Source organism: Charadrius vociferus, unplaced genomic scaffold (assembly GCF_000708025.1).
Source record: "Charadrius vociferus isolate BGI_N301 unplaced genomic scaffold, ASM70802v2 scaffold78, whole genome shotgun sequence".
Lineage (NCBI taxonomy): Eukaryota > Metazoa > Chordata > Aves > Charadriiformes > Charadriidae > Charadrius > Charadrius vociferus.
In genome coordinates, this window is record NW_009649927.1 from 954398 (window position 1) to 975680 (window position 21283).

Sequence of the window (21283 nt, forward strand, 5' to 3'; positions counted from 1 at the left end):
TGTGCCTGGAAACCGGAGTCCAAACAGTTCCTGCTATTAATGCAGGCTCCAGCCGGTTGAAAATTCACCTTTGTGCCCTGTGCCAGGCTCACACCGGGCAGGAGGATGTGGCCTGTGAGACAGAAGTGCCTGTAACCTCTTCCCTCCCATCTGCATTTGTTCTCAGTTATTTTGCATCCCTCTTGCTTTCTTGGTTAGGTAGGACACAAATTCCTAAGTACATTGTTTCATTTTACTCCTTTTTTTTCCCCGATGCAGAACTATGCTGCTGCGTCTCTCAGTCTCTCCAGCCTCTCCAAGCTCTCTACTGCATGGGCAGCATAGTCCACCTCCCCACTTAAATACACTACTGAGTCTCTTTTTAGGTTATCTTAAATGTGTGGTCTATGTCCAGAAACACACCACTTCCTAGTTATCCAGTTTGCCACTGGCATGGGTTTTGCCCTTTTATTCACATCAAGAGGCCCAGTAAACTTGTGCTTACTTCTTCTAGGGGTCTTCCTCACTTTTGTCCTCTTCATCATAACCCTTCCTGCACACCAGCTCCTGACGACACCCTCTCACTGTCTCCCTGCTTTTTCTTTCTTGTGCATTCAAACGTTATTTCTCTCCTCAGCTCTCACATGCCTTCCCCCTCTCAGCTCCTCAGCTGTTATCTCCTGCCAAGCTGTGCCATGCTGTAGAGTCGCTGAGCAAAGTCAGGGGGGATTGATTACCCTTCCCTCCTCACGGCCACCAAGGCCAGAGCTTGTAGACACCTCCTGGACACCAAAGCAGCCAGGGCCCAGGGGATAGGTGCCCTCAGCATCTCAGTCCCCAGGACTCTCTCCAACACCTTGGCCCCTTCCTTCCTTCCTTCCTCCCTTCCCTCCCTTCCTCCCTTCCTCTCTTTCTCCCTTTCTTTTTCTCTTTCTCTTTCCTTTCTTCTTTCTTTATTTTCTGTATTTCTTTATTCCTTCCTTATTTCCTACCTTCCTCTCTTCCTCTCTTTCTCTCTTCCTCTCTTTCTTTCTCCCTTTCTCCCTTTCTCTCTTTCTCTCTTTCCTCCTTCCTTCCTTCCTTCCTTCCTTCCTTTCTTCCTTCCTTTCTTCCTTCCTTCTTCCCTCCCTCCCTCCCTCCGTCCCTTCTTTCCTCCTTTCTCTCAAATTCAGTTCTTTTATTCTCTTTATTCTCTGTGCAAGCTCTAAGTCTCCAGGCAAGTGACTTACTTTCCCCCGGAGGAACTAAAGCCCCCCCAACACAAAGTACATACTGCGCTGCCCCTGAATGTCTCGATTCAGGAAGCTTTGAGCTCCCATTGTTTGCAGTTCACAGAGTTCACCTGCATTTTAGTCTCCTCATCTATTAAAGAAAACAAAGTGGAGAGGAGAGAGAAGGAGAAATACGGCTGTAAAAGCAGCAGTCGGTCAGAGAGCCCTCATGTTCCTGGTACCAGTTGTGGTCCAATCAATCAGTCTCAAACAGCCCACTGGAGAATAACTGCCCGACTTACCCAAATTTATTTTCTTTAATAACAGAATCCTCCTGTGACCCTGTGGTTATTGCTGACACAAAGCAAGTCCTGCTCCAGCCTGATATCTGCTCCCTTGCTCCCTGCTGTGTGCTGAGCAATGGAGCCATCGTCCCCTTGTTTTCTACAGACAGCAGCTTTAAATCACTGCCAGCCACTTCTGCCTGTGAGGGCGGGGAGAGACTTTCCTGCACAGGTCACTCACTTGTGTGCGTTCACCCATGTGTGCCCAGGGAGACTTTAGATTTTTCTGTTTTCTCCTTACTTGGTAAAATAAAGGCCAAAATGCCTGGGGACATCTGCTTATTGTTTAAGTACTTGTTTCTGTGAGGGCTGTTCAGGCTATGCAGGTGATACAGGAACTGGGCAATCACACATACTCAGCTGCAAGGAGAAAAGCACTGTAGAATGTCCATGCTTGTGCTCTGGCTGAGTGGCACTGCTATCCAGGAGGCTGGTGTGCCCCTAGCCACCAGACATTGAGATTAAACAAAGGAAAATGCAAACTTCAGGGTTATAGGGCAGGTCCACATTGTGGGTAGAGTCTCAGGGCAAAACATCCTATGTAAATGTTTATTGCAAACTGGGATACTTCTCTGGGGGGTGTTCAAAATCTTTGTGAGAACTGTGAAAGAATGTTTTTGGGGAATTCTGGAAGAGGAATCTTACTCAGCCTTGGAAGTTCAACTATAAGGTAAGTCTTGGGAAGGTAAATAAAAGATCTTTAGAAGGTAAATGAAGGTTTCTTAGAGCTGACACAAAAAACCACATTGCTCTACATTAAAAAAGTGTAGGATAGGGGGAATAAAAACTTATAAAATGAAATCTGCCTTTTTCAAAGAAAGGCAGGTTCTTCTCTGTTGTTTCAGAAACTTAGAGGAGATCCTCCTAGACTTCATCCCAGTTTTGAAGCCTGCAGTGCAACCTCAGCAGAAGAGTCCAAGCACTTCACTAACTTATTGCAAAGATTTGTCCACCCTGGAGGAGTCTTCTACTGCTATCCAGAAGGCTCAAGGCACTCTAACAAAGTAGCATCCATGAGCTTTCCCTCAGGGAAACCCAAGTGCTGCGTACGGGGCATGAACGCTGCCTCAGCCATTGCCGTGGCAGGACACAGCTCCTGAGCGCCTTGTACTGCATAGACATGCCGAGCAATTGTTTTCCTACCAAGGTATGAGATTGACGTTCAGACACTTCATACCAAGGGCTGACCCCAGATACACAGCATCCCTTCCCCAGCAAGCAGCTGGGTGTGCTTGGGAGTATCGACTCTCTTCAGCTGCAGAGCTTGGAGCTGGACAGGACTGGGAAGCCCAGGTGCCCCAGAGCCCTGCCTGCTTGCCACCCTCTACTCACATGCACCCTGTGTCAGCTGCACCGTGGGGACATCCCATCCCCAGGGCAGGGCTGTGGCGAGCTCCTGCCTGCCTGGCCACTCTGGGAAAGGGCAGAGCTCCCTCTGCAACACTGCTCAGATGTACAGCTTTCCCCCAGCTCCTGCCCCCCTACCAAATGCCTTATCCCTGTGGAAACCTAAGCCTGTGTTATCACCAACCGTACGAGTGGTCTCAGATGGATGAGTTGGGTTAAGGACTGCCGTGGCTGCGGTGCTGCCTGTCGCCGAAAGGGAAAATTCACACGTGTCTCATACAACTGGTCTTTCTGCTGGACGGCACTTCAAGGTTACACCCCAGGTGAAACTTTGATTTAAGCTCCCGTCTCTGAGAACAGGCCTGCTGCCCTGGAGAGACAGACAGTATTTCACCCACTGAAGGAAAGAGTTTTTTGACGCTTCACTTGTCTCGTTTGGGGGAAAGGCCTGGGTTACATTTTGTAGGCATGTAGGTAATAGACCAAATTTCATGTTACAGTCCGTTGGAACCAGGATGGGACCCTGGTGAGCCAGTAACACCAAAATGCAGGCCAGCTTGGATGCTTCGCTTCAGTGAGGGTTTTAAAATCCTTTCCCTTTAAAAAGCTGCATTTTTTTTCTAAAGCTCAAGGACTAATTACAAGAGGAAATGTCTGTGCTGTGCCTGTACTGGAGAGCAGATTCTGGGAAAGGAAAATCCACTCCAAAACTGTAGGAATGGCCCCGCAAGGCAATGTTTCAATCCAAACCCAAACCCTTGCATAGTCCAGGAGAGGACATGCTTTCCCTGGGAGGGGACGACAGGGCCAAGCCCCTGCCCTGCCAAGGTTAGGTAAGACCAGAAATGAGGAGGCAGAGAGATGAAAAGCTGGAGCGCAGGGAGGGAAGGTCATTGCGGGTGCTCAGTGAGCCTGTAGTGAGGGAGCACGTGTGGCCTACAGGTATTTCAGGTATTTCCAGGTGAGGCAACGCAGTCATCTCCTCCTGGGCTGCTTCGTGCAGGGTGTGCACTGCAGCACGCCCCGGGGGTCCTGGAGCCCATCATGCTGTGGGGACAGGTGTAGCTGGGGCAGCATCCAGAGCGGGGAGCTTGGGAGCTCATCCACGTCCCCTGTGCAATAACCCAGGCAATCTAGGCTGGGCACATCCTGCTGACAGCTAAACATCCACATCCCCTCCTGAACTGAGCAGAGTGGGGGATCTTTTTGCAGGAGCTCCCGGGTATCGAGAGCAGGGAGGGCTGGAGGCATCTCGCTCACCTGGCAGGGATGCTGCTGCTCACCCAGTGCTCTGCGAGTGGAGGCCCGTGGATCTGTCCGTGGGGACGTGCTATCGTCCTATGACACATGGAATAATTAATAAACTTCAAGCTAAAAAATTGGCACAGGCTGCAGACGAATGTGTTTGGTTTTTTTCCCAGTCATTATCATGCTTGCGCTTGGATGCAATCCAAAGTGTATAAACCTTCCTGGGGACATTAATTGGCTTCTTATTCCCTGTCCCTCAATATGGTGGGGGGCTCAGGGCTGATGACGTTTGGCTTTTCATAGGTTTGCTCAGTCCCCTAATCTTATGTGAAAATTATCTGGCATGAGTTCTGCAGGTCAGAATGGCAAAAGTATAATTAATTCCCTGTGTGAAGTGAAAACAGCCAATTTTCCACAGCGTCAGCTTGAACATCAACAAGTCATGGAAGTAATATGCAGAAAGTAGACAAAATTTGCACACGGACAGCAGATATACTGAAGTTTTACAGGGCAGCAGTGCTTTGTATGCCGCTGGATAAAAATGTCAATACAGATCTGAAGTGCTCTTCATTCCCTGTATGTATTCAGCTGAAAGTCCAGAACAGCCTATAGACTCATCCTCCTTTTCTGATCAGTAAGTATTTCAATACAAGGAATTTGTTGAGAATGCATGCACATGTAATTTTTTTTTCTAGACGCAACCATTTTGCAGACAAGTCCCCCACAGATATCTCAGCGCAGAACTGAAATTATTTTTCTCTAACCAGGGGCAGAGATTGAAAAGTAAAATATTTCTGAAGCCCAAGCCCATCCCTTCCAGTACCTAAGGCTTTCTCTCCCTATAGCAGACTCTGTGTGCTTATGGGCTGTCTTCTTTCCCACCTCGTGTTCGCTCCCACCTTAATGGTCAAGGGCTGGGCCCCTGGACCATTAGAAATTCATTTGCACAATCTGCACCTGACTTACCAAATTCCAACAGCTCTATAGCAGAGATCTTCATTCCTCTTTGATCCCCCCAAACATGTAGCGGTCACTACAGTCTGGCTGGCCAGGAAACCTGCTGGCATGCCTGGAAGCCAGCTAAAAGGGTCCCTGTGGGCTAATCCTGACCCTCTGACCACTGGTCGCTCTGCATGGCTGATAACTCGATTTGGAGAGGATGGGTCTCCAAAGGAAAAGCCGAGCTGTTGACATGCCGAGGAAGCCACGCTACATTGCTTCTCGTAATGAGTGGCGTTGAAAAGCACCTCTCAAGTCTCCATCACGCTGTTTTGCTACAGGTGAGTTGCAAAGCAAAGAAGAAAAGCGAGTTATGCTCAGATAGCGCCAAATACAACTTGTTCCTATTAACTGGGCCCTGGTGAGTATCCAGAACAGATGTTACAGATATATGTCTCACCTCTCTGAAACCCTCTTGACACTTTCTGTTACATTCTGGGATAGTGGTGAAATTAAATATTAGCACCAATGTTACAAAAGCCAGCATGTGCAACCAGCGAACTGGGATGCCTTATCTTACTGCTATACTTAGAATAATGACTAGGTAGTATAGGTGTCAGGTTTATGTTGGCAAATGTGAATTCTTGGGAGCAACTGCCACACTATGTATTACAGTGACAGTGCTGGTGTTAGCAATGTCATTCCCTGTGATACTGCAGACCAACAATTTCAAACGAAAAGGTCTAATAAAGAGGCCATGTATTCTCTATTTTCCTTTCCTCTACCTGCACATAGCCTTATTAGTGGGAATAACAGAGGGAGGAATCCATCCTTGTCCTTCACCCATTTCTACTTTACACTTCACATGTCACAGAAGCTTCTTCCCCATCACTGGGACCACTTCTTATGCCTCTCCTTCCTGAACAGCTCTTAGCAAAATGCCACGATAGCTCTTTGTGTATGTAAAATGTAGCAGAAATATTAAACCAAAGATCAAAGGCAGTTCTGTTCCTCAGTTATTTTCCCTGACCCTTTAAACTGGCTAGGTGCAGAATGAATAATAAGGACCAGACTCTACCATCAATTACGCAGAGTTAAATCCAGAGTGGGCTGTTGTAAATCAAGTTACTTTAGAGTTACACAGCATAACCGGGAGCAGATTTGGGACCTGAGTCTGCAGGCCAAAGAACCGGACCACAAGGGGAAAATCCCACCTCCCTCCCTCTTCATTTCACCTAAACTCTGCAGCTCTTCACATAAGCAGCCCCATCTGCCTGCTTAGGAAAGCACACAAAGCTAAGGCCTTCCTAAGCCACCCAGCCAGTGCAATCCCACCTTCAAGCACAGCCAAATGGATCACAGATAAATGAGTTTTTTATTTAATTAACATAGCAACACGCAGCCCAAAAGGACCAAACAATTTTTGTCAGTGGGTCTTCTCTTTCTCTTCCCATTACATGACGCTTCTCCCCCTCACGCAAGCCTAAAGCTTTAATCTAGCTAAATATTTGCAAATTGGCACCACATCGGATCAAGACAATAGAGGGGAATAAGCAAAGTGATGCAAGCCATGATATACTTCTTATTACAGCGATAGCATTTCACAGGATTAAAGGGGATTTTCTAGGCAATGGAGACAAATCCAGCACCAGCTTTATTGAGAAAACGTTGCAGATGCTTCACCCGTTAACATGTGGTAGTGCAAACAAAGGAGATTATCTCCTTTTCCAAATGAGCACCATCAATGCTGGTGTCCCATTTATTACACATTTTCCCACTCAAGTGTTCGCTTTTGAAAGGTGGCGCATGTTGGCTGAGGGAATCTGGGTGAGCCAAACGAATAGTCTTTGAAGCAGAAGTCCCAGTCTGATCGCAGCACCTGGGGAAATTATCAGCTGGCAACACCACTCTTGGGAGTAACACTGCCAACCAGGATGAGAAAAGGAAGAGAGGAAAAAAAAGCAACCCCAAGCCCTTCCATCATGGGTATTTTATGGGCCCTGCGTCCTGAGAACCTCCACTCTGGTCCACCCACTGAGACAAAGCTATTTGTAAACACCAGATTGTGCTATCTTTCTGCCACCCTGATTGCTAATTAATCTGAAACAGAAGTGCCTGGGTGAGAAATACAAAATGTCAGGGGAAAATGAATGGGAACCTGCACAGCAACTGCTGTCCTTACTGAGGAAACCCCTCTCTGAAGCCAATAGACCAGACTACAAAGCAAATAGGGACTTGCATTAATCGGGACCCCAGGATCTAGCACTTCCCAGCCCCAAACAACTTTTTATCCTGTTTATGACAGAAATGACAACTGTCAGGACTGCGAAGAGCCCCAGGGCACCGCTCGGTTGCAGTCCTGACCCTGCCCGCTGCCACTTCCATTTCCCTGTGCTCCTCTCTCCGCCATGGTCTTCTGCATCCAAAGCGTAGGTCAAGATTTCAAGCCTCGTAAATGTTAAGACTCTCAGCTGTATGGTAAAGTGACGCAAAGGACCCATAAGAGAGCTGCTGTGACATGTCGATTGCCTTTGAACTGTTGCAGATGGATGAGGATCTGGGGCTGCTTCCTGGTCAGCCAGCCCTGGTTCATGCCAGAAAACTTTACCAGCAAACGCAGCCTCCAGTAAGAACAACCTGGTCCCAATTAGGACCAATCTGTGGCACTTTAAAGGGGTTTAGTGACTGTTGTAACTGACCCTCCAGATGAAGAACTCCAAAAATCTGGACTGGATCCCAAACAATAACGGTGCTTATCAAGGCATCCTTCTATCATCAGGCTTGCCAAGTGCCTCCTGTCCGTCTCTCATCGTTATTTTGATGTTGCTGCTCCCAAAAGCATTGAATTAACAGTTGCTTCTCTGGATTCACAAGGGTAAAACGCCCGATCATCTCTACAGCCTGCACCTCGCATCCTGACAGCAAGCTCCCAGTGTGATAAGGGGAGTTTCACCTCTTAAAAAATTTGGTTAGACTCCAACTTGCTTACTTCTTTTGCATTTTCCTGCTAAAGGTAGCAGTTATAATATCATACTCCATTTTTTCCTAGCCTGCAGTAACAGTATATCAAAGTCAAGCAATGGCAGACATATATTATTGAAAGTCTAAGATCACAACCTCCCTGAAAATTAGGAATATTTTAAAAGTGCTAGGCCAAATCGGCTCTCTGTGACCCCACCACAAACCTTACATTTGCACAAGTGCCTTTCCCAACTAAATTTATTACAGGAACCTTTTCAATGTCATTCTCATAAAATTTACCGAGTTTCCATTCTAACTGGGCAAATGACAGATTCTGCACAAAACATTTCTCCAGTGAGTCAAAATCAGTTTTCAGTTATACTTGAAAGAAGGACATGGACAACCCTTTCTCAAAGAACTTTGGCAGGCGGATATTATTTGGCACCGTTGCTCTGCCTCCCACCTCAGGCAGCTCAAGCTTTGCCCTCCTAAGGTCAAATGTTTCAAATGCGACTGGGGATTTGCACAGTCAGACCTGGAATAATTATAAAAGGACCTGCTCTCCACTGGGTCAGTGATCAGAAAACCTGTTGAAGAATCCCTGGTGAGCTACCCACCAAAGTGGCCAAAAACTTGTGTCACATCTGAAAATCTCGGCCTAGCATGCTGGAGCCTTATAGTACTCTGGTGCAATAGTAAATGTTCACTGTCCATGGCCTCCAGGTGAACGAGATGATGGAAGAAGTAGTCCCTTGACTTTCATCTTTGGTAAGATCACAGATCCATAGAAAAATTTGGATCAGAGGAACCTCTGGGCAGTTTCTCCTTCCCAGTGCTGTACCGCTCTCACAACAAAGACTATTTCCCACATGTTCATGTAGTGGGTGGATGCTACAACACAGAGTAACTTAATGGACCAAATGGACAATACAGTCTGTTGAGAAAGTGCCAGCCTGGCTTCTCCAAGGGGAAATCCTTCTAGAAAGCTGCTGCAGATGTAAGGGTTGAAGGTAAGCTTGGCTGTAACAGGGGTCACAGGGACATGATATGGCTGGATTCCCAGAAAGTATTTGACAAGGCTCAGTACCAAAGCTTGTTGGAATACCTACAAAAACATGCTGGGCATTACCAGGAAGAGTGCTGAAGAACAAAACATGGGCCACAAATTGTGCCCATGGCTCTGCTCTCCACCCCTCAGGAGTGGCATGGTGGTGTCAGAGGAGACCCAGAGTGATGGCAACTGAAATGATCAAGGGAATGGAGCTATGAGGAGAGACTAAAAAAAGCTAGGATTCTTCAGCTGGGGAGGAAGAAAGCAAATACGATGGTGGTTTACAAAACAGAGAAGGCAGTAGATCAAGTCTCACTGTCATTTACCTGGTCACCTGGCTGCTTGTTTACCTGTAAACTGCTGCTCACCAGATCCTACAATGCTGGGGCTAGGGGGCACATGATGGAACGAACCGGAGCTCAGTTTAAAACAAAGAAAAATAAATACTTCGTCATGCAGCAGGTGTGGGACCTCTGGGGTGGGATGCCCTGGGCAGCTGCATGGGCAGACGTCATCAGCAAAGGAGAAGGCAAATTCACAAATAACAGCTCCACGCAGATACTGAGGGGATCAGGCAGGGATGCACCCACCAATGTGTGCCTTGTACAACTGCAGGCCTGAGTCAGATACTAGAAAAATTATTGATTTAAACTTTAAACCCACGAGGTTTCACATTACGTTGTATTTTCTGCTTGAATCCCTGCGTATCTTCTCGGGTGTCAGCAGCCCAGGTTTTGGCCTCCTTCTGGGTTACTCAGCCTTGATAAACATAGGTGCTGCTGAAACTGTTTCCAGGAACTCCTTCCTCTCCCTGCAACCTCTTATCTCCCAGAGGAGATTGTCAAAGGGTACTTCAAAGCCCTTTGAAAATGGCCAGGGCTCTGCCTGTAGCCCAGCAGATACGGGCGCCCTCACCCTGAGAAGTCAACAGCCGCCCCTCCATGCACAGGCGTTCGGTGCCTCCTTATCACCACCGCAACCAACAACGAGGGGTGGGAGAGACTTTACCCCTTTCCTACCGCTGCCCGATCTTCAGTCTTTGCTCTGCGATATGCTGCCCGTCTTCTCCCCAGATTCACCCAGGTGGGTTGTGGCAGCTTCCGAAAGTGGGGGGAAAGAAATAGGAGTGGGTTTTGCCCAGCCCTGAGGAACAGGGAAGCCTGAAGCCTGCTGAGCTTGTAATTAAAATGTGGAAAGGCCATGACAGAGCCTAAAAGATGGAAGAATAGGATACAGGGAGCAGAAAAATGCTGAGCACCAGGCTTTGGGCAACACGACGTTTTGAATTTAAAATAAATGAGAAAATTGCCTGTAGAGAGGGGAATGTGGGGGGAGAGAAGTGGCTGTGGAAGGGAGGATGACTGGGGGAGCTATTGTTCCAGCACTGCCCTCAGATAAATCTTTTTTGGCGTTCCTCTGACGAAAGACTACGAGGTATAGTGAGGCAGAGGAAAGTGGTGCAGCTGTTCCATGGTGTTATTACCCCCACTGAACCATGGAAGACCAAGTGCCTGTCAGGACAAAAGACAGGACTCTGTGCATGCAGCTCTCACTCCATCAGCAACTTGAAAATGGAAAAGTGAAACATAAAAATCACATTTCTGCCTGGAACTTGTTTTCAGCCGTCCTTAACAAGTAGTACCACCGCAGGGGCCAGCATCAGGGACACAGACAAGGTGGCCGCAGAGGGCCCACGGCACACACACAGCCAGGGACATCCCACCATGATAGGAAAATTAGCAATTGTGGTGATAAGGACCCTGCTTTATCCCATGTCATATTTATCCCATCCACATCAACCCCATTAGGCCACTGCCACTAAAATTACCACCCCAGAAAGAAGGATTTTAAAAAGACATTTGGAGTTAATTGAATAAATTGTGGACCAGGACTCAGAAACAGCAGATAGGTATATGGGGAGACTGGTAACAACAACACACTTTGTAGAAAGGGTGAGCAAAATAATTTGCAAGAGATGTTGAGTTGGGATTGCGTTAGCCAAGTGATGTCCTCTGATGAACAACAACCAAAGGGACTTCTACGTGACTCTGAGAGGCAGACACTGAAACTAGCTCTGTTGGGTAAATTAATGCTTATGCACAGAAATGGCAAGCTAAAATTTACAGGGGACGTGAAGTAGGTGGGCTGGACCCAGAATACCACCAAGAGCAGCAAAACTCTGTAGTAGAAGATCAATATTCGTCCTTTCCAGTGAAGATAGGGGGGGAGAGCCATATAGAGGCAGTATCATTTAGAGCACATCTGTAACTCCAGAAGCTTAACAGGGATCCCTGCTTGAGTCTTTTTCATGCTTCATAAAGCTTTACAGGTCTGCATCTCTGCTGACTTTGGTGAAATGATTGCTCTTTTGCCTCCAAATAATAAGATCGGGATCTGACCTAAATGCACAGACCTAAAGAACAACTGAGGTCTGGGGACACTCTTGCACCCACCACTAGTGTCTGAATGGTTGTCTGCTGCAGATTTCCTTGCTCTGTGCTGAAAAGCCAGCAGAGCTCCTCAGGAGACTGGTGCAAGCCTCGGCAGATCAGCAGGGCTGCTCCTCATGCCTCATCCTCTAGACAGATTTCCCCTGCCGAATTAAAAAAAAATGGGGCTGAATTAAAAAAAAAGTCGGTCCAAGCTGGGGCTTTATGCCTTTTTTTTTCATACACATCACTGATTTATCCATCCTGTTAAAACACTGTGGGGAAATAAATTGGTAACACTGAAGAATACTCTGCTTCGGATGGTAAAATTCATTGAATTACGCAACTGCTTGTTCCCCAGGTTATACCATAGAGGACTGCACTAAATGGGTAATGAACAACCCTCATCACATTACATCTTCCCACTGGCTGCCAGCAATGTGGGAAGCTAAAGCTTCAGAAGGCCCTATTGGATCTTGGGGCCCTGCTGTTGGCTTGAAACCCGTCCTGCTCTTTCAAAAACACTAAATACATTAGGACGGCCGTGCTGGTTGATGCCAAAAGTCCACCTCATCCCACATCCTGTCCCCAGCCAGCGCAGATGCTTGGGGAGAGACTATAAGAGCCGAGCAAATGCAGAGTGATTTCTCCCTATAGCATGCAGTGATATTTCCTCCCAGCTTCTAGCTATCCGCAGCTTTGAGACTTCCTAAAGAAAAGGCTGCATTTTTGTATCTAACAGCCCACCTTGGGGCTGTTCATTTCCCCATGCATTTCTCTAATTGGGCTTTTAATCTGCTTATGCCTAAAGTAGGTAAAAGTTATTTCTATCATGCCCCATTGCCCAGGAGTCCCTTTGCCAGTTCTTCTGAGGTTTATAACGTCTCGCTCTTTCCTGAGAAGTTGTTTTTCCCCTCTCCCCACCTTGCTGAGTGCTAGGGCAACACTAAAGGCAGAAGCTGACAGAGGTCTCTTCTGCACAAACCTCTGAGCATATTGATTACCTACCAGAGCTCAGAGAAGTTGCTCAATCAAGGGCACTCACGTGCTTCAGTGAGGTTCAACATTTAAGCATAACACATAGGACAGTATTAGGTAAGCTGCATGTGGTCATACAAAAAGGTCATCTCCTGCAGCAGTTTCTCCCTCTCTGTGGTCAGTAACTGATGTCTAGGAAAAAAATAAAAAGCAAAATACGAGTGTGGTGAAGTTTCCTTAGAGACATCCTCTCCCAGAACTGCCACATTTGTCAACGTCTCAGCTCTACTCAACCCTCGATCATACCCTAGAGGTATGTCCAATGCACAAAAGACATGGGGAAAAATGGTAAAAGTGACTTTTTTTTCTGTGGAAAAAAAAAATAAAAATCAGTTTTTCCTAGCGCACTTTAATTTGATATGAAAGAAAACAAAATCCTCTCTTGGGAACTTCCATCCGTCACAAAGTAGCAGTGATTTCAGCATTCCTGGAAAACCTTATGTAGAGCGGGCTTACTTCAGTGTGCTCTTATCAGCTTCAGCTGCCACCCCATCCAGTATCTCAAGCAGGGCAGCTGAAGGAGCCTTTTGATCACAGCAGCAGACACATGCACAGTGTTACCCCGGCGTGAAGGATGACCTGAACTGCCTTAGCTCTGTCCAGATGTCGGGATGCGTAAGACAGCAGCCGGCCTCAGCAGGAGAGCAACACCCCACAGGTACCAGAGGGATCTTTGCACCAGGATTCGGCAGCAGCGGGTTCTGGGCTCTTGGCTAGCAAAGTCAGCGTGCAAAGGTGGGGTGACTCCATCTCCAGTGAGTGCACCCCGACTTCTGTGCCACCCAGTGCACAAACCCAGTGGAAGTGATTCTTCAAAGGCACTGGTGATTCAACACCAGGTACTCACCAGAAAGGAGCCCACTGGCGGGTCAGGCACCCGGGCAGGGTGGCTGTGCTACAGGCATGGACAGGCGAACAAGCCACCCAGTAGTCCCCGACGTGTCAGGTAACAAAGCAGAAAAGAAGCCAAGACTTTGTGTCAAACAGTGAGGAACCGGCCATGGGGCAGAAGAATGGCACGTCAATCTCCTTCCTTTACTTCCATGCAGGTTACATGCGCTGCGGTGGTTGAAAATACATCGGCTTTGCAACCTGGGAGACAGGGGGCACTGGGAGGGCATCCCGGTATGCCACCCTGGTGTGCCTCTGGTCCACTGACCTCCCGAAAAATGCAACGGTGACAATTTACAAACCTCGGTCCAGAGCGAAGCCCCGTCTCCAGAGCAGTTTCATAGCAGGACCACCAGCTCTGTGGGGATGCCCGCTGGTCCAGGTGCTGCTCCCCACGCGCTAACACAGACCCAGGGTGGCCGTGACACCACCCAGGGGCTGGGCAGGGACAACCTCAAGCCTCATATGCCTCAGCCCTAGCACAAGGGACAGAACCCAGGGAGGGGGTGACAAGACCCTTGGTGCCAAGAGGGAACAGGCTCCACTCTTCCAAAAATGCCCTCTGGCTCCCTTCAGACATGCGTGGCCCAACCTGCGGCAGGGGAAACACCACACCGCCCGTCTCGGTGTCCCTCCAGTTGTCCCCAGACAGGCTGGGCTCCTCCTGCCACCCGCCCCATTTTCGGAGGCCAGGCATAATGAGCCTGCCAGCGTCTTGTGGGGCCACAGCAAGAGGCTGCCATGCTGCCGGGGAGGCAGAGAGCCCACCATCGCACCCTTCCCACCCAGCCCAGACCCCTGGGGATAGGGCAGCACTGGGAAAAGTCTGTATTTTTTAACTAGAGCCCTCTTTCCGAGGCACCAGGAGCACAGCCCCGGTGTACAGCCAGGGACTGCCCTCCAGCCTCCCCGAGCAGGCAGCAGAGGCAGACACGTACACAGGTCAGAATTTATTTCCAAATACCTCATTTATATCATTCTCACAGGAAATAGTTTTTTTTCAGAATATAGCCTACACTTAGAAAACAGAAGAAGAGAGGTTTGTTTTTCTTTTTTTTATAAGGCACATCAGATTATAGACTACATAGAGACATCTCCCCCTCACTTGCGCTCATAACATACTGGCGATTTTAAAAGTAATATTTCTAAAACCTAGACCCTGTGTAGCCCTGTGTAGAGCAGTATTCGTAAAGTTATTAGACTTCAGTTTACACACATCTAGTAAAGGGCTATAACAAGTTGTATATACATCACATTTTCAGAAACAGTCACAGCGGGCTACATTTAAAAGTAATGCTACTCCAGACTATGAAACAGGCTGCTTATAAAATATAACCTACTGCTTCCAGTATGGTGTAATACAAAGAAGTATGATCTTGCAGACGAAATTTTGTTATTTTTGCAAATGGAAGCTGCTCAGATTCAAGCCTGTTTCCCCCCAAACCCACATTTTTGATTGACTGAGACCATTTTACAGAGAAGCAAAGCACCCAAGAGAAATCTGGCTTTATGTTTTTCTCCAAGATGACGGTATGACTGCATATCTGAAATCCTGTCAGAGCATTTGAGTAAGAAATATAAAGGCTCAGATGTTAACTTCATGACCAGTAAACATTAAACCATTACCAACCAGATGCAACCAAGTTAAACGCATCCAGCTTCTGTGCTATGGAAACTGTTTTTCCAGGCTGTTCCAGTGCAGAAGCCAACACATTTTTATTGAATCAGGCCCTAGGTAAAGATTTCCATCCCATTTTCAAGTTTTCAGTGATGGAACATTACCCATTCTGCACTCATTTCGCTGTAGAGGAGGAAAAAATACAGCCCAGAATCCATTTACATAGTGTCATTTTCTTTAATGGGCCGGGAGGTAAACTGTGGTCAGCTTTATCAACTCAAATGGCTTCCACAGTTCTTTTTTCTATCAGGCATTGATTCATTTCTGATGAAAAAAAGGTTCCAGCTTTCTGTCACTGTAGTTTAGTTTAAGACTATGGAAAAGGTCACTTCAAGGCTATGGCCAAAGGGAAAAAAAAAAAAAAATCTGATCTTGAAATACCTAGGGAAAAAAAAAAAAAAGTAGTCACGGCCATAAAAAGGCAGACAGACAGCACAAACTAAATGTCCTCTGCAGAATAAGTTAAAATACTGATTCTTGCAGAAAGTCACGTTATCCCTCAGGTCTCTCAAACTCACCAGGACTGGAATTAGGCTTAGTTTAGTGGGAACCAGATTTAGTCAGAGAATAGGTCACACACTCAACTCTGCACTACATTGATCACTCAGCTACATTTTAGGCACATTTCAGTTAATCTGCTGGACTGATCTGGGAAAAAAACCCAATCAGTTAAATTTCCGGGGCAGCCTCAGCCAATTTCACGATTATGAGCTTGGACGAGATTCAACAAGAAGTGACTGTTGCCTTTAGAAGGGAAATGTTAACTTGGTTGAAAACAGCATCATGAAGAGGACACAGCAGCCTCAGTTTCTAGAGTCCAGTTTGTTATAAATCTTGATCTGCCTGATTTGTTATTTGTTTAGCAGCCTTAAAAGGTAAGGAGGGGCATCCTGAAATTCTTGGCTGTAGACTTAAAACCAGATGCGGTTTACATGGTGCTGTACCGACATTTGTTACATCTCTTTAAAAAAAAAAAAAATAAAAAAAACCCCACAATACAACAGCATTTACATTCCTTTCAGCTGAAATAGATGAACTGTCGTCACGTCTGCAAAAATACAGAGGAAACCGCCACTGCTCGAGGTAGCAAGTTAAAGCTTGGTCATGTTCCTCGGGCTTCCACACAGCTTCCTGGGAAGGAGGACAGAAAGGACTTTCACAAAGTCAGGAGGTGAAAAACAAGATGTCGGCTCCGTAAGGGATTAGGTTCCCTCACCGCATGTTCAAGGTATATTCATGACCTTTCCGACCGTGGCATTTGCGTATAGATTACAGGTCTCGTGTACCCTTTTTAAAGCGATCCCTAAGAGCGTTGGCTTAGGAAGACACGGAGAAGAGAGCAGGAACGGAGTTTTAAAGCTACAAATGTCAGTTAGGAGGCACAGTGTTAATTTTTCCCTTTGATCGTCCATGTACAGAGCTCTATGTTTCCACCGTTGCTTGCGCGTTCCTCCTGCGAAGCCCTGGCAGCAAAGGCCTCTGGTGTGCTCCTCCCCATTACATACACCTTACAACACAAGAAACCAAATCCTCTGGACAAATCCTTCTACCCTCACAGACACGTAAAAAAACTTCCTTAGGGAGAGGTTTTAGTCACGAAACTGGATGCCAGACCTGATTTATAGCGATTATTTAACTAAGAATCCTTCTGCCACCCTCAAAAGGGCAACCAAGATATCCAGTAGCAACATATACACACACATACAGATCTACACTATACACTTGGGACGACACAGAATGAGATTTCAGCTAATATAGCCTCTATCCGATTTCCTCAGAGCAGCACTCAGGTCCTTGCAACCCCTATACAAAACAGCAGTATTTTTTCCACCAGGATTTGGAGAGGTTTTTCATCTTGTCTGGAGTCCTACACTTGGATTTCTTTGGTTGCTGCTGGGTATCCGAGTACTGAATACCAGCCACGATGGCCGCATCAAAGACCTCCTTGAGGTTTTTTTGAGTCAAAGCAGAGCACTCAATGTAGGACACGGCTTTTATTTCCTCGGCACAGAGCTTCGCAGCCTCCTCCGAGACCGGCTTTTCTTTGCACTTGTCCAGCTCGATGAGAACTTTGACATCCTCCCGGAGGTCCGACTGCGTCCCGACCAGGATAATGGGTGCCTTGGGGCAGTGGCATCGGATTTCGGGAACCCACTTCTCACTCACGTTCTGGAAGGATGAGGGGCTCACCACGCTGAAGCACAGCAAGAAGATGTCCGTGTTGGTGTAGCACAGAGGCCTGAGCTTGTCGAATTCATCCTGCATGGAACGAAATCGCGTTAGCACCCAGCAGAAAGAGCACATCAGCCCCGGAGGACTCCTGGATGCGCTCCATAGCTGATGTTTGGAGGAGCTCAGGATCACCTGCTGCTGCAACCTTGAGAGGCACCCTGACATCAGCACCCAGACCACCCAGCATAAGGAGCAGAAGTTGCCCGAACCCAGCCCGAGGTCTCACCCTGCATGGCTGCTAGCCAGCGGGCACCCTGCCACCGTCAGGCACGCGGGACTAAGGTGGTGGCTTCCCCAGGTAGCTAAGAGCTTCTGACTAATGCCGCAGCTTGTTTATGTCCTTTGCTCTTTGTACACCGTCCCTCTGCCCTCTTTCAGCACAGGAGCAATGCCGCGGGAAGGTTACGGCACACGAGGAACGAAGCCAAAAATACAAGTACGGGAAGGGAGAAGGCACTTTCTACACAAGTCCTCCTCTCACAGGGGTGCGTCAGGGAGCCACCCTGATGGGGAGCGCCCGGGTACCTCGAAGCTGCTGACATCCCTACCTCCAGATACAGGCAAGGGCAGGGCAGCAAGCTTACCTTACCTTTCCTGGCCTGGGCTTTTAAACTGGTGACTATTTAACAACATCCTACAGGATCCGGGAATAATTTCCCTGCCATTGTGCCCGGGGATTTAAATCTGATGGCAGAAATAACGACTCCCAATGTGCAGGCTTAACATGCCAATGGCATAGAGTAAGAGCTTTACCTTTCCTTCCCACCCATGCCACATCAAACAAACTGCAAACAGGCCTCCCAGGCTACCTTTCTTTTTTTTTTTTTTTTCTTTTTTTTTCTTTTTCTTCCTTTTAGGGCAAACTCCAGCAAAGCAGGCCCTTTTTCAGCTTCAGGAACTAGCCACAAGAAAGCCAAACACCTCCCGGTAACAAAGGCGTGCTGATCCTCGTCAGAAAAATGCAGCAAGAAGCAAGGGTTAACTCCAGGCAGGCTGCTTTTATGCTGACAGCGGGATAAAAAAAGGGTAACACTAGCAGCCTGAACAGGTAGGATTTGCCTTGGCGGCAGTGACATTTTAATTAAAACCGACTATGTTCTCAAAAGCTCTGAATTGAAAGTGCAAAGAACACACACACAGCTGAAAACATCACTCCGTTACCAGCAGCTTACTGCTGAATTGCAAGTCCCATGTTCATTTTCGAGAGGTGAAATTTTGCTTTAAAGTCTCTGGAGGCCCAGGATACGCGGTTTAAAGCCCCCTGGAAGCCTCAGAAGTCTCGTTCCGCTTGAATGAATTTCTTCCAGCAGTTATCTCCGAGAGAGACAGCGATTTATAAAACACGAGTCAAGAAAGCAAGCTTCGTTAGCTCTCTTGATTCTCAGATTAAGCCTCAGAGGGAAGCAGGCTCTCGCCGCTTGGCTCGAGAGAAACCCCACATTTACGGAGAGCTGCTGCTCTGAACCACAGGGCCATTTACAGAGAGGCACCTCCCCACGTAATCACCTCTTCTTGCTACCTGAGCAACCTCAAAAGGGCTCAGTTCAGTGTGTTTGAAAGGCAAACCCAGACCTTACAGGTTTCTACCCAGATGAAACAGCACCCTTTATATTCCAAGTACACTCCCGCAGTTCCAGTGGTAGGTACCTGACCCGCAGGGACTCTACACCTCTTCAGGCTGGTGACATTAAAATACAATTTCCCTCTGCCTGAAGTGTTTGTTTTGTTTTGTTTTGTTTTGTTTTCCCCCGTGCAAATTTCAGCAGCCATCTCACTGCAGCACTGTTTTACTCCAGTATCCAGCTAGGTATCTTTTATTCAGGACAACTTCTGTCAGTTTAGATAACCCTTTCATTATTAAGGCAGTGACTCAACCCATTCCCGTTGCACTTGGGCAGCCAGAGCAAACTTCTTAAACCGTTAACAGCAGCGAAGGCAAGAGGTGACTGGGCCTGCCCATCCCTCCTGCCGCTTGCGTTGGCGTTTCCACAGGAGCTGCCTATCCACAGGCTGTCACCCGGTGGCAATTTCACCTGCCGCGCTCTGCATATGAACAGGCGCAGCCAAGGCTGTTGCGGTACCACCCCATCTCTTCAGCAGAGCACGAAATCACAGGACAGTTCTGCTGTTCTACTTCGTATCGTTACCCGCACAGGCTGCCTGTAGGATTTTAGCTTCAGTTTGTAGGGCACATGGGAGTCCTACGCTGCTGTCTAGGACCGCACAGCCCTTCAAACCCCTTTCCTAAGTAGGGCGCCCAGTTACTACTCATCTAAATAGGTTTGTATGTTAAGGCCACTGAGATTTTTCAGCGTGGTTTTTGGTGAAGGCGTAGACCCAGACCCACAAAGCTGCGCAGAAACCTAACTCCCACTGCCTTCAAACACGAGCTCGGTAGCAAAATACTTTTGGCTACTTTTGGCTATCTGGACTCAAGCCCTGGCAAGCAGTGTCACCCACTGCTCAGGGTGGTACAAGCCAGGGACTTGCAGAAAATGTAAGGTGGTAAGAAATGGGTTCTTTTTATGTATCAAGCAAACTAGGAGCTGAGAGGCACCAGCCACCCTCAACCCTTCAGGACTTAAGACTACAGCAAAGCTCAGCTTTGGGGCAGCAGCCCTTTCAAAGGGGGTGGGAATGGCAAACACAAAGTCTCCGCAGACAACACCCAATAGGACTTTTTTCTCCCTTAAGCTTCTGCCCCTTCAAAAACAGTCTCTATCTGTGGACACCTACAGCTGCAGATGCTTTGCACGCATACACCCCAAACACCGTAATTCTTAAAAGCACAGCTATTTAGCAAAAACAGTGACAACCACGCAAAGAGAAAACCAGGTGGCCCTTGAATCTCCAATATATTTGGCCTTTCTAGCCCGGCTCAGCAGAGCAGCAGCCCGTGCCCAGCCCCTGTACAGAGCCACAGTGTGTCCCCCACCCTTCAACAGACACCGGGCAGAGCAGCGGGGTAAGCAGCAGCGAAAACGATAGGAGTTTAATAAGATGATCAAACACTAGGAATCCTTTCAAACCCATGAAGTCATTAGCGGGACTACTTTGCGCAACAACTTCTCCCCTCCCGCTGTCACTTAAATCAAATAAGTGGCTTCACTGACCTGACCAGCTGTGTCGCAGAGCTGAAGTCTCACCGGCTTCCCATCGACAGACACGACAGCTTTGGAGAGAGAGGAGGAGGGGGGGAGCATTTCATGAATTTGTTTTCATCTATGTTAGCTGTGCTAGGATTTATTTTCGATCTGGGAGTCTTGAGGTGTAGTGGGCTGACCCCAGCCAGCAACTGAGCACTCACCAGCAACTCAATCCCCTCCAGTGGGATGGAGGAGAGAATCAGAAGAGCAAAAGTACCAAAAACTTGTGAGTCAAGAGGAACTCAGTTTAATAACTGAAGGAAAGAAAGGAAAAAAAAATAAAAGAAAAGAGAAAGGAAAGAAGATAAACCATCCCTCGGCTCTTTCAGTCCTCTCTTCAATTAGTTTAGATTTAACAACGCCGCAGGGCTGGCATGGGAGACTGTGGCGAAGATTTGGGCGCACACGGGGCCCTTCGGGGCTTTTCCGATTCATTTCGCCGCAAGGGACGAAGCGGGCGGGAACCCTCCGCAGGCGGCGGGGGCAGCGAGCCAGCCCAGCGCCCCGCGTCCTTTTTTTCCGCCACGAAGGGCTGAGTTTATTATCCCCTCGTACATCTCCAACGCGCCCGGGACACGGGGAGCCCCCGCCGAACCGAAGGGAAAAACCCCGAACCCCCTTTGCAATGGGGAGACAAGGCGAGTATTTAATAGGGTTTCTTTTTAAGCGCCTCCTGTCTCGTCTCGCCGAGAGCTGGAAGTTTTAGACCGGAGAGTGGGTAATTACAGCCCGGCTTCGGCCGCACGGCGGGGCGCGACACCAGCTGCCGGCGCGGCTCCGCTACACGGG

At 47.9% G+C, this 21283-nt stretch overlaps 1 protein-coding gene across 1 annotated transcript; it reads right to left on the reverse strand.

The window, feature by feature from the left end:
- Positions 1–16919: 16919 nt before the first annotated feature.
- Positions 16920–20929, reverse strand: RHOU (ras homolog family member U). Its single transcript, XM_009891159.1, has 3 exons — positions 20878–20929; positions 20462–20520; positions 16920–17375 (listed from the first exon to the last, which is right to left on the reverse strand). Exons 1-3 carry the CDS (start codon positions 20927–20929, stop codon positions 16920–16922), a joined length of 567 nt encoding a protein of 188 aa, XP_009889461.1.
- Between the last annotated feature and the right edge of the window lie 354 nt (positions 20930–21283).